Genomic DNA, 15,318 nt, shown 5'->3' on the forward strand with positions numbered 1-15,318 from the left:
TTTAGCCTCCTCTATTGAGAATTCTCTGTTTAATTCTGTACCCCCACCTTTTAATTGGATCCTTTGGTGTTTTGGAGACTTGCTTCTTGAGTTCTTTGTATATTTTGGAGATTGGCCCTCTGTCAGATGTGGGGTTAGTGAATATCTTTTCCCATTCTGTGGACTGCCTTTTTATCTTGTTGACTGTGTCCTTTGCCTTACAGAAGCTCTTTAGTTTCATGAGGTCCCATTTGTTAATTGTTGATCTCAGTGTCTGTGCCACTGGTGTTATGTTCAGGAAGTGGTCTCCTGTACCAACTCGTTGAAGAGTATTGTATTTTAAAAAAAGCCATTAGAGACTTTGAACAAATATATTGGCCGAAGGTGACAGTGTAATTGGTCCCCTAAACTTGTAACCTGTAACTGGCTTTCCAATTGGTACTGCTTGTCATGTTTAACATACCCCTTTTATCTACAACACAGTCTTTGAAAGGAAGCCTGGGTATATGTAATCCGCATTTTTCTATAGTCTTGAAACTTTGTCAAGGGCAAGCCAATGTTCCCTTGTATTAGTACTCCAGTGGTGAATTAGTAATCAAGCCACTGTGGTGGTTTGGCTTATGCCTGTAATCCTAGCATTTTAGGAGACTGTGGCAACAGGATTTCTATGAGTTTGGACTACAGAGTGAGTCCTTGTCTCTAAAAACAGACAAACAAGCAACTCTAGATCAACAAACAAAAAAATCAGTAATCAAAGGAAATGCTTTGAAGAGTGCTTAGAAAGGTAAGTGTTCTGAATGTAAAAAGGCCACATTTATTTTCCATGATTTGATCAATCAAATCATGACTTAGGTGTGCAGCAACGTGATCGAGTTGCATTTGTCTCTTTTTCTGTTATCTTTATTTATTTATTATTAGTTTTGGTCTTGTGGATTGAATGCAAGACCTGGGAAATGCTAGATAAATTCTCTGTCACTGTGGTACATACTATTCTCTTCTGTTCATTCATTCACTCACAAATTTATTTAATTTATTTAATTTTCTTTTGAGACAATGTCTTACCTAGTTGCTCTGTGTTAGTGAGGTTTCTACTGCTGTGATAAAGACCATGACTAAAAGCAACTTGGGAGAAATGGGTTTATTTGCTTCCCTGCTTTGATCCCAGTCCTTCACTGAGGGAACTCAGAACGGTTGCTCAAGCAGGGCAGGAACCTGGAGGCAGGAACCGAAGCAGAGGCCATGGAAGCACGCTGCTTACTGGCTTGCTCAGCCAGCTTTCTTCTAGCACCCAGGACTACCAGCCCAGGGTTGGCATCACCTACATTGGACTGGGCCCTCTCACCACAATCAGGAAAATGCCCCCACAGACTTGCCTACAGGCCAGTCTTACGGAGGCATTTTCTCAGTTAAGTCTCCTTTACCCAGATGACCCTGGCTTGTGTCAAGCTGACCAAAAACTAAGCAGCATGGCCTCAAACTTACAACCCTCCTGTCTCAGGCTTCTCAGCAGCTGGGATAACAGGATATGCCACCACCTACTTGTATTTGTCCCTTTATGATCCTAAGTGGGTATTTTCATAAAGGAAAGTAATTTTCTAGTTTCTAATTCTTTCATTTCCTAATCTATTTATCATGTCCGTATATGTTTGTGAGCATGCACATAGTCCAGTGCATGTGTGGATGTCAGAGAACCATTTTCAGAAGTTGATGGTTCTCTGCTCCCACCATGTGAGTCTCAGGCTTGGTGGTGAGTACTCTACCTGCTGAGTCATCCCACTGGCTATTTAAAAAAAGAATTATTTTAATCATTATTGCTTGTGTGTATGATGTTTGCATGTGCACAAGGGTGCCAACTGCCTGTGTGCAGAATCAGTCAGAAGACAACTTGGGGAGTCAGTGCTCTCATTTCCAGGGTGACTCCTAGGGATGAAACTCAGGTTGTTGGGCTTGTGCTGCAAGCATGTTTACCTGCTGAGCCACCTCACTATCCCATTGATGGAACTTATTAATCAAATTTTCAACTGTTTCAAATGCATAAAATCGAACAATCCCCATTTGTTTTTTGTTTGTTGGCTTTGTTTGAGACAGGAACTCACTATGCAGCTCAGGTTCACCTTAAACTCATGATGATCATTTTATGTCACTTTTCCAAATGTTGAGCTTCCAAGCAGGAGCTCCCACGCCTGAACAATGTCTTTCAACGATAATAAGACTGTGGAAAGGAAGCAAAGAATTTCTCCTTATAAAAATGTAGCTCATAATTAATTGATCATCATCTCTGGTTAGTGAGATATCTTTGACCCTGCTAATTGAAAATGAGTCTATTTTTGTTAACAGAGAATGAAAGCAATCTAATCTGTTTAGTCTTTGCTTGGGGACCAAATATTAGTCAAGTGAGCGTATAGGAATAATTAATCAAAAGGTTCAACCAATTGATATTTTTTAATGATCTGCTGTCCACACTGATTGAGAAAAACATTTTAACAGATTAGCTTTCCCAATAGCAGCTAATCTATTTTAGTCAAGCTGAGAAAAGGAAAGAGGCCAGAAGATAAGATGAGAACTAATATCATCATCATCGTCATCATCTAAGCATGATGCATTTACATAATTATTACAAGTTTACAGAAGTCCCATAAGATGTGATTTTCATTCCCATTCCATAGCCATAGGCATCAGTGCTTTAAGATGTTAAAAATACATCCAGTGTAAGTTGTAGCACCAAGATTTAAAAGTAGATATTTGGATTCTGCCTACTATTCTAGATGCAGCATTCTTTGCTGTACCATCTGACCTTAGAATGGGGGAGTATCACAAGAAAATGAGAGTGATGCTAGAGTGTAAGTAGGTGAATGTACACATTCCCAGAATGGGTAGAATTCCTCCTCAGAGCTTTGGAAATGGTTGTTACACTTTTATTTAAATTGGAAGCACATGAAACTTCTGGAGTTGATGAACTGTTTTTGAGTTGAGTGACTCAAGTAACATTTAGTGAATAGTTGTAGTTTGTGGCACTACAAATTTCTCATAAGAAGGTGCATTAGTGTTTGGGCAGTATCGCAATGATGGACGCTTGCCTCACATACATGATACCCTAGGGTCAATTCCAAGGACTGCCAAAAAAGGTGGTACGATGCAATACTGTCATCTCTTGGGATCTGCAGAAAACTAGTTCCAGGAATCTTGTACATACCCAAATTATAGGTGTTCCAGTTCCTTATGTAAAATACTGTAGCATTTGCCTATAACATATATGCATCTTCTATAATTTAACTCATATCTAGATGGATTATAATACCTACTATGAAGTAAATGTAGTTCTCATATTTAAGGAATCCTGGCATCATATATATTTAGTACAGAGACAATTTCTTCCAAATATTTTGGCCAATAGTTTCTTGAATCTGTCAGCAAACATCCCATAAATACAAAGGGTTCTAACTGTACTTAAGTGTTTAGATTCAGAAACAAGGAATCTGCTGCTTCCCTCCAATTCTTTCTTTCTCTATTGTGGTGCTACGTGTTTTTATCCTGTTTACCCACAGCATAAAGTATTGTGCTGGAGTAACCAGATATTACGATGTCATGGTAACATGACAGAACATGGAAGGGATGCCACTGAGCCTTTTTAAAAAATAAATGTAGGGACATCAACACAGAAACAATAGAATGAGAATGCCTAAGTAGTTGGCAGCCTTAAAAAAACTACAGAAAGCCAGATAAATATTTTAGGTTTTGTAAACCATGTGGTTTGTCTAGATTCTGGGAGCTTCTCAACTTTACCATTGACTCTAACTGCTGCTGAAGCAGTCACACACAGTACAAAAATGAATCGGTATGCATGCGTTCCAGGAAAACTATTTACAGACAACAAAACTGAAATTTCACATAATTTTCACGTCTCATGAAATATTATTGTTCTTTGATGTTTTTCCAGTCATTAAAACAATGTTTAAAAAAAGAAAAACCCTTCATTTCCCACAGAGGGCATAGAAATGCAGGGAGCAGACAGGCTATGGCCTTGGGCTGTGCTTTGCCTGGAACAAGTAATCCAGTGCATGGGATAAAAGTATCTATCAGACGAGAGTTGACATAAAAGTTTTAATAATGAATATGCACTGTGGGAGAAGCAAACCATGGGCACATTTGTCTAAGCTATGACTAAAACACTGGCAACACAGAGGTGGGCAAGAAAGAGAAGTGTACCCTGTGAAGGAAGTGAACCAGAAGGCAACAGTCTGCTGTGTCATGGGGCAGAGGGTTTGAGGTGCGGTATTTTGGGGAGTCTGTATGAGGCATGCGACAACCAACCTAGGAGAAAGGTTTAGAAATGATTGGTTAGAGTCTATCAGTGGTGCTCTGGGGGCCTCTGGAGCCACCTACCTAGGAGAAGTTAAGAGCTATTTTTTGTGGGCGGTGGTGGCTAGATAAGACAATAGAGTTGTAATTTTATGTACACAGAGCCCACACATATTAGTCATGCAACTGGCCATTTTGAAATAAATAAAAGATTTTCTATTACATTTTATTTGTGTAATTTGTGTGTGTGTCTTTATGTGCATAGGTGGAGGAGGGGAGAGGTTAGTTCTCTCTTTCCACCAAATCAGATCCAGGGATTGGAGTTGGGTTGCTAGGTTTGGTGGCAGGTACCTTTACCCACCGAGTCATCAGCCAAGTCAAAATAATTTTTAAATAGTAGTAGAGAAAGGATTTTTCTGGTGGGGTTTACGTAAAGGTGACCTTAAGTTTTATCTAGGCATCTCTGATTTGGATAATTTGAAAATGTATCAAGGGATCGTAGATTTACTTTTCTGACTTTGGCCCTCAAGTCAATTTGGAAGAGAGAATGGAAGCCCTTGATTGGTTTAGTGCTCTAATAAGGCATCATCATATCTCATTTTGAGTGCTTTATAAAATAAATATAGGTTTTATTCTGGATAGATGAGCATAATTAGTAACTCCCTGGAGTTTGACAGTCATTTGAGTACTTGAAAAAGTCTGTAGGGTTTTTCAACTGGCTCAATCTGGTTGCTTGAATGACTGTCTTTGTGGTGTTCTTTAAGAGCACTGGGTCCCAGTCTGAGAATTTATGTTGGGGGCTGGTAGGATTTTATTTTATAATATTATTAATTATTATTGCTTATGCTTTCCTATTGGGTACTTAAGGCCAAGTAGGTGGCCAAAAATTAACTTCTTTTTGTTAGTCACTTAAGGCTCCTTGGGGATTACTTTCCATCATGTAATTTCTTGAAGTGGGTTATGGCTTTTTGAATCATGGGGCTTGCCTGGGAAGCACTGTGGAGATTTTCTCTGTAGCGACTCTCCTCTTTGTAGCACAGACACTGGTTAGATGCTATCTCCAGTAGTCCCCATGCTGATCAAGACTGGTGACTTTCTGAAGCTGCATGACCCTTTCAGAAGTATTATGCTGCCAGCTTGGTTGCCTAGGAGCTAGCGGACCTTGGAAAGCAAGGGCCAAAGTATTGACTGTTCTCTTAGCCCTTTTATCTGAATTGGTTTTGGCCTCTAAACATGACTGTTGAACACTCTCAGGGCCAGTTACACAAGTCTTGAAAACTTAATTGTGGTTTAAAATTTAGCTGTTGTATAACAGTTACAACTTGACCAAAACCAAGGAGGTTTTAAAATGAATCCTGACTTTGTTACAATGTCCTTAACTAGTATGGCGCCTGGCAAATTCAGTAGAAACTTTAAGTAATAATCTTGATAAAACGTAAAAACCTTTTTCAACTCAAAGGATTTTTTTTACCAGAACTGTCTTTCTATTCTTGAAATTTCTATATTTTTTCTCAGACTTTAGTTTCTTTCTTAATTTTCTTTAAAAAATACCTGTCATAATTTGAAGCTTAAAACAACAACACTAACAAAGACCAAAACCATTGCCTGGCATGATGTTATACACCTTTAATCCCAGCACTGGGGAGGCAGAGATAGGCAGATCTCTGAGTTCAAGGCCAGCCTGGTCTACATAGCAAATTCCAGACCACTAGGGCTACATATGTGAACTTGTCTCAAACAAATAAACAGACTAGCAAACACAAAACAAAACAAAACAAAGCTCTTCAAACCAATAAAAGCTTGGACATGGCACAGCTGATTAATTTTTGTCTTTCACATAACAGATATAGCTGGAGAATGGTATTAAAGCTTAGGCTGTCAATTGCTGGCCATGTTTCTTTAACATTTAACTTGTCTAGTGACATTGTTTGTAGGAGGTTGAGTTACCTTTTTTACACATTTAAAATAGTCTGTTAGATTTAAGTCATGAGTTAAAAGGAATTTAGACTAAATTTACAAGTTTTTTTAAACATGTAGACCTATTTCCTATTTGAATTAGACCCTTTTGGGGGACTTTATCATGTTAACACACCACATAACATATATCTAAAGGGATCAAGGGGACAGCTTCTTAGGCAGCCACCAAATGCTGGGCTGGGAAAGGGAAGCCTAAGGAGGAGGCAGGGAAGGAATGTTTAATAGACCAGAACTGAAATAAGTTTAAAGAATGGACGCTGTGTACAGAAACACACACGGAGAGAGAGAGAGAGAGAGAGAGAGAGAGAGAGAGAGAGAGAGAGAGAGAGAGAGAGAGAGAGAGAGAGAGAAAGGGAGGGACAGATGGACGGACAGACAGACAGAGACAAAGAGACAGAGACACTTTTATAACAACAAAACTACCTGGTCTCATCTCATGGATCATTTGTGTGGGGTCTTATTTAGACAGGTAAGAGATAAGCTTGGGTAGCTCACTATCTTGTTAGGAAGTAAGTTTCGTTGCTTTTTTTCTGGGGATATTGAGTTTATTTATTCCCATTTTTAAAAAGTTTTAATTTTATTTTACATTCCAACCACAGTTCTCCCTCCCACTCCTCCTCCCACTCCTTCACCTCCTCACATCCTCCCTCACCTCCCCCAACCCACCCTCTGTCCACTCCTCCTCACAGGTAAGGGGAGTCAACATAGTCTGGCAGGAAAGATTGGGGCAGGACAAGGCCCATCTCCGATGCATCAAGACTGAGAAGGGCATCCTATCATAGGGCATGGACTCCAACAAGCTAGCTCATGTACCAGGTTTGTATTGTGGTCCTACTGCCAGGGGCCCCTCTGATAATCCAAGCTTCACAACTGTCTCCCCATATGGAAGGCCTAGTTCAGTCCCCTGGAGTCTCCACATTTGTAGGTCTAGAGTTCATGAGTTTCCACGAGCTTGGTTCAGCTGTCTCTGCAGATTTCTTCATCATAATCTTGACCTCCCTTGCTCATATGCTCCCTCTTCCCTCTCTTCGACTGGATTTCTGGACTCAGCTTGGTGTTTGTTTGGTTGTGAATCTCTGCATCTGGTTCCATCAGTTGTTGGAAGAGGGCTCTATGATGATAGTTGGGGTATTCATCAATCTGATTACAGGGGTAAGCCAGTTTAGGCATCCACTCCACTATTTCTAGGAGTCTTAGTTGGGGTCCTCCTTGTGGATTCTTGGGAGTTACCTTAGCACCAGGTTTCTCCCTAAGCCCATTCTTCCACTGAGTCTCTCCCTGCCTAGGCCATCTTGTTCTCCCCTGTTCTCATTCTCCCTTCTCTCCCCCTTACCAAACACTGCCCCTAGTTTGCCCTGTAGATGTTTCTTTGCTTTAAAAATGTGTTTATTTGTTGCCTGTATGTAACTGGAGGTCAGGGGACAACTTTCGAAATCTGCTGTCTCTTTGTCCCGTCACATGGGACCCAAGGATCATACTTAGCAAGGCAGGTTTGCCTGCAAACATCTTTATCAACTGAGCCATCTTGCAGGTATCAGGAAGCAGGTTTCATAATACCCCTTCTCCTTCTTGAGACTGGCCATTTGGAGTTAGGCAACAGGGTTCACTAGGAGTTAGTCTCTTACTGTTTGCATAAGGCATGACAGGTCACTGAGTCAGGGTCTAAGAAGTCAGGGTTCCATTTGCTAGAGTGGGGGTTTTGCTTTTGTCTTCAGCCTTTTTGTCTCAACAGGCTGCAGTTGAGCAGTCTCCGGCTTGATCAGTACAAAACGAACACTGACGGATCTGCTCTTGATGAAGAGGCCTGATCAGGGGAGGGACAAGGACAGAAGGATGAGAACATGCCTGCTTTTAGGTTTAGAAGGGGACAAAGGAGAAAGCTGTGCCTCTGAGTGGGTTGGCATCTCTTCCCAGTTGTGGTAATGAGTGATGCCCGTTGCCCCAAGGAATTGCTGTTCTGAACCGATTCATTCAAAATGACTCACAGGCTTGAATAAAGCTGGGCAAGATTTCCTGTCTTCTATTCAGGGCCATCATCAGCCCACCTGTGTCTCTTAAATTAAGATTTCCAGAGCCCAGGCCTTAAGCCTCCTAACAGGCTTTATGTCCTACACCTTTCCCCAGCATAGAAAAGCGGCTGCTTTGCTCATCCTCTCTTATAAAACCCTGTCTCAAACACACAAGGGGTTTTGTCCGCATGATGTTTCAAGGTTCTTGCAGGGGCCACAATCACAGTACCAGAAAAGGCGTTCTTGTCCTTACAGATAAATACATTTGAAAATGATAGTGCTGTGGGCAGCGTTTGACAAGACAGAATCTGGCGCAAGTTTCAGATGTTGATTTTATTTCTTATCTGCCTCCTCCTTGGCTTTGCTTTTTTCCTTTCTTCCCCTGAACAATAAATTATATGCAGGGAAATTCAATCCTTTTGGTGTCTTGGACTATGAGATTTGACAAACACAAGCAACTACCAGGACACAGTACATCTAACAGTCCTGAAACTGCTGTGAGTTGCACATTTCTATCACCACCAAGACCCTTCCTTCCACTCCCTTCCCCTGTCTTGCCTCTTTGTGCCTTCTTTCTCTCTCTCCTCTCTCTGCCTCCCTCCCTCCCTTTGCCTTCCTCCCCCCTTTCCTTCTCATTTCAGCCCCCATCCCCAAGTGCAGAAAGTATAGGAGTGTGTCACCATGCCCAGCTTTTTGTTTATTTTGCTTTGTTTTTTCAGCACTGGGGATGGAACCCAGAGTTTCCGGCAAGCTAAGCAAGTGCTCTATCATGAAGCTACATTCCCCAGGCCCCTGGCTTTGATTCCATGGTTTTTCTTTTAAATGTTTACTGATTTTATATAGTAATAGGTCTCATGAAGATGTTTGCATACAAGTATGCCATGTACTCTTGACTTTTCCATTGCCCTCCCTCTCCCACTGTTTTGTTTTCCCACTTTAGGCAGTCTCTTTTTCACCTTTGTGTCATTTACTTAGTTATTTATATTATTATTATTATTATTATTATTATTATTATTATATAGCTCAGTCTAGCAGTCATTATGTTGCCTAGCCTGGCCTTGAACTCATGGTGTTCTTCCCCATGTCTCCAAAGTGTCAGTATTAACGTTGTAAGCCCTGAGCTCTGAGCTCCTGTGCTGGGCCTCGACTCCTGCTTCTAATTTATCTTCTTCCTTAATCCAAACTCCTGGCAATGACATCTGGTTTCTGTTGTTGCAGTTTTTTCCTTCTTTAGAATGTCTTGTAGGTAGCATTGGGCAGGATGCAGCCCTTTTAGCTTGGCCTCTTTCATCCACCATTCCAGATTCATTCACACTGTAGCATTTCTCAGTTGTTTGTCTTATGGTATTGCCGAATAGTAGCATTTATTGTATGGCTATGGCACAATTTGCTTATATATTCTGTAATGGAGGATACTAGCTTTTGCCAGCCATGAATAAGGCCAATAAAAATATCCATGGCATATTTTTGTGTGCATGTAAGTTTTATTGCCTTGGGCAAATCCCTGGAAGTCAGATTTATTGAGTTGTGTTGTTAAATGTATGTTTGACTTTATAAGAAACAACCTGAGTGTTTCCCATGACATTTCAGAGCTGAAACTCGAGGATGACAGTCTTGGCTCCTACTCATATTGTCTCTAGAACTTGATAGTATCAGATTTTGTTTCATAAAGTTGGAACTTTCTTTTAAAATGATTGATTTTATGTGTGTGTGTGCCTTAGTGTTTGTCAGTGTATCACATGTGTGCAGAAGCCCATGGATGTCAGAAGACATGTCCCTACTGTGGTTGTGAGTGTCCCTGTGGGTGTTGGGGACTAAACCTGGGTTCTCTGCAAGAGCAGTAAGTGCTCTTAATTGTCAAGGTACCTCCCCAGCCTCAATTTTGATCATTATAATAGTTGCATAGTAGTGTCTCATTATGGTCTGAATTTGCATATTCAAAGGACTAACAATGTTGACTGTTTTATTGTGCTTATTTACCACCCGTAAATCTTCTTTGGTGAAGTGTTTGATCAAATATTTTGCCTTTTTGTATTCTTTGTTTCTTTTTCTTCAGACAACATCTGGCTACACACAGGCCAGTCTGGTCTTGAACTCATGCTGATCTTCCTGTCTGAGCCCCCTGAGTGCTGGGACTATAGGACTGTGTCTATACCCATTTTCATTGAGTTGTTTGTTTTCTTACTTTACAGTTTTCAAACACACACACACACACACACACACACACACATACACATGGACACATATACAAAGACACAATACACAGACACACAGACACACAGAGAGATGCACACTGACACACACAGACATACATTGCCTGTATACAGACACACACACACACTCAATGGGAACAGAAGCTGTGCCCTCCAACCATCCCGGGGGAGTCATATTGCTCCCCTCAAAAGATGACAGTGATAACAGCTTGTCCTGAACCCCTCGCAGAATGAGATAATGATTGGTTAGACCACCAACCTGACCAATCCTCTCCCTCATTTTTCTCTCATATAAAATCTTACATTTCCTGTCAGTCCTTTGAAGATAGACTTGGAGGTCACTGAGCCTTTTAGTCTGTTCTCAATGTGGCCATGCTTATGTTCTTTCTCTGTTCTTCACCACTGCATGTCTCTTTGGCCTCTTGAGACAAATGGCCATGTCTACTGTATTGAGGTCCTGAATTTGGGGTGAAGTTTTCAATACACTAACCTGGGACTATATGATATACTAAACAAATAATCTCAGAACAAAATATAATGAACAGAATAATTTTCCACAAGTTCATGCTGTTGTAAAATAAATACTTGATAAAATAATGGAAAAGGAAACTTTTTCACAGAATTTCCATTGGTAAATATAGAAGGGCCTGGGGTATGGTGATGCATGCTTGTAACCTCAGCAGTCGGGTGACAGGGACAAAAGGATTTTCACAAATCTGAGGCCAGCCTTGTTTAGATAGTGAGTACTAGGCAAACAAGGGCTATATTGCAAGATCCACATCAAAAACAATTTTGTAAGATTTTTAAGATTTGTTTTTATGTGTATTTGTTTATATGAATGCATGGTATGTGTGTTTAGATGCCCAAGGAAGCCAGAGGATAGGTAGGGTTGTCTTCCCTGGAATTGGAGTTCAGTTGGTTACAAGCTGCCTGACATGCATTCTGGGAACCCAGAGTGGGTTGTGGTAGAGCAAGAAGTATGCACACTTAACCACTGAGCCATTTCTCCAGCCCAGAAGGCAATGTTGTAGGGCCATAAATAGGACGACTGAATAGGGAAGATGAAACACGGAACTGACCTTTCTTATATACCCTGTTTTGCACATTTAGCTTTGGAGTCATGCAATTATTTTCACACTTTTAAAAAATATATGATCTGTTTCCTAACATCAAAAGCCAAAACATAAATAAAATAACAAAATTCAGTTATAGTAAGTTAGTGGTAAAATCACAGACAGAAGAAATTATTCAGGTAACTTTAAAGCAGAGTAGTCTGATTATATGTTCTTACTGCCATATATACCCTATGGAAGGGAAAAGAAGCCAAAAATTTAATCTCTGTCTCAGGGGCCAGAGCTGGGTCATCTAGTAACCCTCAGCATCAAGGAAATATGGAAAATAATTTACTTTCTGTTCTCTGATGTCCGGCAGCAAAGGATTAGGACAATTGCAGTTGCATCCTGTGCTATCTACTAGAACCATCTCTCCTTTCTTTCTGCTCCCTTTGGATTGAGGTAGAAAGGCTCTTTTTGCACTGTCACTTAATATAGTGGTGGCAGCAATGCCACCTTACTGAAGTTGAACAGCAAATCTGGAACCATTTCTAATCTCTGAGCCAGAGAGGAGAAATCACAAGTTTATTATAAATGGTTATGAAGCTGTCACCTCCAGGTTAACAGTGGAATATTGCTCCCATCACTTATGCTTAGAGACTTGCATTTCCTAACAAGGCTTGTGATTTTGAAAGAAAGAGTAATGGAAGCCTGAAGTCTGGAAGGATTCATGAGGCTGTGAGAATTCAGTCCACTCTAGAAATACATATGCAAGTTATAAATCCAGAGATGCCTGAAAGACATTTTAGACATATTAGAAGCCAGTTATTTCAGACATCCTATAGGAAGTGGGTAAATTGTGGACTATATGTTACAGCATATTGAGTAGCTGCTTAGCAAGACACTGTTTCCTAGGAAATGGTTTCACAGAGAAATCATCCATTGGTGTGTCTCTGGCTTTGTTCTTTTCCCTTGACTTCACAGGCACATCTAGTAACTGGTCCATACAGAGAACAAGTATCATGAGCGTGAGGAGAGGTTTGGGATAGCTTCATAAGTACTATCTCATCTGATATTTTTAGAAGCCTGTGAACTGTTTCAATCACAGCTCATGGTGCCACTTTACAGATGAGTGATCAGAGGCTCTTGGTGTTTCATGGTTTGCATAAAGTCAGGCAGGAGGCAAATTTGGACTAGAGTCACCTGTCCTTTTAGTGTCTTTTGTACTCCAACACTTCTTCCCACCCCTCTCCCACTGTTCCCTTTTTGGATTTACATACCCCAGCACACTGAGATGAGGGGCCGGGAGCATAGGTAGTGCCTTGTAGAAAGATAGGTAGTAATGCTGAAGGGAAAAGATACATTTTTAGCTAATGCTTAGGTGGGAATTTTTAAGCGAACAAAAATAAAATCTCTCTAAGATTTGCTATCACTGCCAGTGGCTCCAGGTGACTAGGGACCCTGATCCATTCAGAAATGCAAGTTGATGGCAAAGAGTCAGGCTGTCAATGTTGTAAAAGCATCTAGGACATTGTTGATTTGTTGGGTGACATGAAAGAAAGCACTTCACCTAGACCTGCTAGTGGAAAATTTCTCAAGCTCTTAATATTTAAGATGGCACAATTCCTTGCTTGGGTTTGCAGTACAGATGGAAAATTTCTAAAGCAGGGTTTGGCTATTTAGGTTGTAGATGTCTGCCTTGGATGTATAGGTCTCACCTGTCAAGTTTAAGGACAGATAGGTTTTTCAGTTCCCATTAATGAAAGGAGAGAACTGAAAAGCTGAATTAATGAAGATATCCTCGCTAGGAATTTTAAATGATGCACTTAGCACTTTCTCTGTTGGCCTTTTAAAAGTGGCATGGCCTGAGTGTGTGTAGCTGAGGAGTAAAGAAACTTGGTGTAGGTAGGAGAGCCAGTGTGCTGTTAGACATAGTAGCCTGGTAACAGTGATACTTAATTGGCCACATAGAAGAATCACTTAGGCACTTGGGGGACTTTATGCAGTGCTAGACATTAAACCCAGCGTTTTGAACATGCAAAGGAATCTTTGAACTACATCGGCAGATCTCTTTTCACTTTTTCCAGACAAGGACTTCCCTAAATTGCTCCCTAAATTGCCCAGTCTGGCCTTGAACTCGTGATCATCCTGCCTCAGCCTCCCTTACTGGCTGGGATTACAAGCCTGCGCCATCGCATCAGGCCCAGCTGGACTTAAAAAAATCTTGGTAAAGTAAACGGACCTGGCAGCTTACGTCACAACCAGCTGAAGGCGCGACGCGCTGGTTGCTATGGAGGCCGTCCTAGTGACCCCGCCTCCGGCTCTCCTGTGGCTATCCACTCCGCAGTGACCACCAGCCTGGCAGGCAGCAGCAGCCAGATCTCAACCGCAGGAAAGCTGCTGGCGGAGTGGGAGGGATCCCTACTATCATGCGCTTTGGGTCTGGTGGGTTCTGAGGCCCATGAGAACAGAGCGCCACCCTTCATTTGCTGGGGAACCACCGCTGGGCAGCTCAGTCAACTGCTGGTCAGAAACGGACTGAAATCGGACCGCGGCACAGGGCCACCTGTCTACCGATCGGCCGCGGAGAGAGGCAGCCTGACCTAAAGCGCCGCTTGGAGGATCCCAGGGAATCGAGCTCCGGGCTGCCTCCGCCACCTCCGCAGCTGCAAGCCGCCAGCCGCCATCGCCTTGGGCCTCCACCCGCCAGCACCATGGCCGAGGAAGAGTCTGCCTCCACGCCTTACACCGAAGATGATTTCTACTGTCCGATTTGCCAAGAAGTCTTCAGAACGCCGGTTCGGGTCGTGGCTTGTCAGCATGTTTTCTGTAGAAAATGTTTCCTGGCTGCAATGAAGGAGAGCCGGATCCATTGCCCCCTGTGCCGTGGAAATGTGACTAGAAGAGAAAGAGCATGTCCAGAGAGGGCTCTAGATCTCGAGACCATCATGAGAAGTTTTCCCGGTAATTGCCGATGCTGTTCCCAACGTGTTGAACTCTATCGCATGAGACAACATTACAAAACTTGCGAAAAGTACCAAGATGAGTTCGGAGTTTCTTCACCTGTTCCAAGCTTCCAGCTGTCTCCAGATTCCGTGACCAACACCACCAGCCAGGCATCCACCTCAGAAAATGCCGAGGCTTATCAAGAAGACAACGCAGAGCCATCCGACCAGCCTACTTTTGATTGTCCTCTGTGCGAAGAAGCAAACATGACCAGACAGCGTTTGCTGGATCATTGCAACAGCAACCACAGAGGTCATGTTGTTTCAGTCATTTGCCCTATTTGCCTATCTCTTCCATGGGGCGATCCTACTCATCTCACCAGGAATTTCGTTAGTCACCTAAACCGGAGGCACCAATTTGATTACGGGGATTTCGTGAATCTTCAGATGGACGAGGAAACACAGTACCAGATTGCGATTGAGGAGTCTTTCCATGTTAACATCTAGACTCTCTTCAGCTCTACAATTGCTCCTACGGGACAATTTACGTGAAATCATCCTTTCAATAACTTGATGAGTTTTAAATAAAAGTAATCAGTCTGAACAATTTTAGTATTTCTTTTATTGAAAATCAAAGGCGGGTTACCTTAAAATCAGTCCTCTGGACAAGACCAGGGAGGAGGGAGGGAAGAGAATTGGGGAGGGATGAGGGACAATAAAGGAGGATGGGGAGAGGAGATGGGGAGGGTGAGGGGAGGAGGGCTAGAGGAAGAAGGTGGGAGAGAAGGAGCTTGGAGAGAAGAGCAACATAGGCAGAGGGAATGGAATGGAAAAGGGGATGGGG

General features: G+C 42.0%; 1 protein-coding gene across 1 annotated transcript; it reads left to right on the forward strand.

Moving 5' to 3' along the window:
* The first annotated feature begins 13,834 nt into the window (after positions 1 to 13,834).
* LOC101825485 (E3 ubiquitin-protein ligase RNF138-like) lies at positions 13,835 to 15,078 on the forward strand. Its single transcript, XM_040744082.1, has one exon. The coding sequence runs from the start codon at positions 14,244 to 14,246 to the stop codon at positions 14,979 to 14,981; it is 738 nt and encodes a 245-aa protein (XP_040600016.1). The 5' UTR covers positions 13,835 to 14,243; the 3' UTR covers positions 14,982 to 15,078.
* The last annotated feature ends 240 nt before the right edge of the window (positions 15,079 to 15,318 follow it).

The sequence above is a fragment of the Mesocricetus auratus genome, unplaced genomic scaffold, assembly GCF_017639785.1.
Source record: "Mesocricetus auratus isolate SY011 unplaced genomic scaffold, BCM_Maur_2.0 Super-Scaffold_100003, whole genome shotgun sequence".
Taxonomy (NCBI): Eukaryota; Metazoa; Chordata; class Mammalia; order Rodentia; family Cricetidae; genus Mesocricetus; species Mesocricetus auratus.

Excerpts from the sequence above, each read along its gene's own strand:
- LOC101825485 (XM_040744082.1), top strand. The coding sequence starts at position 14,244 with ATGGCCGAGGAAGAGTCTGCCTCCACGCCTTACACCGAAGATGATTTC.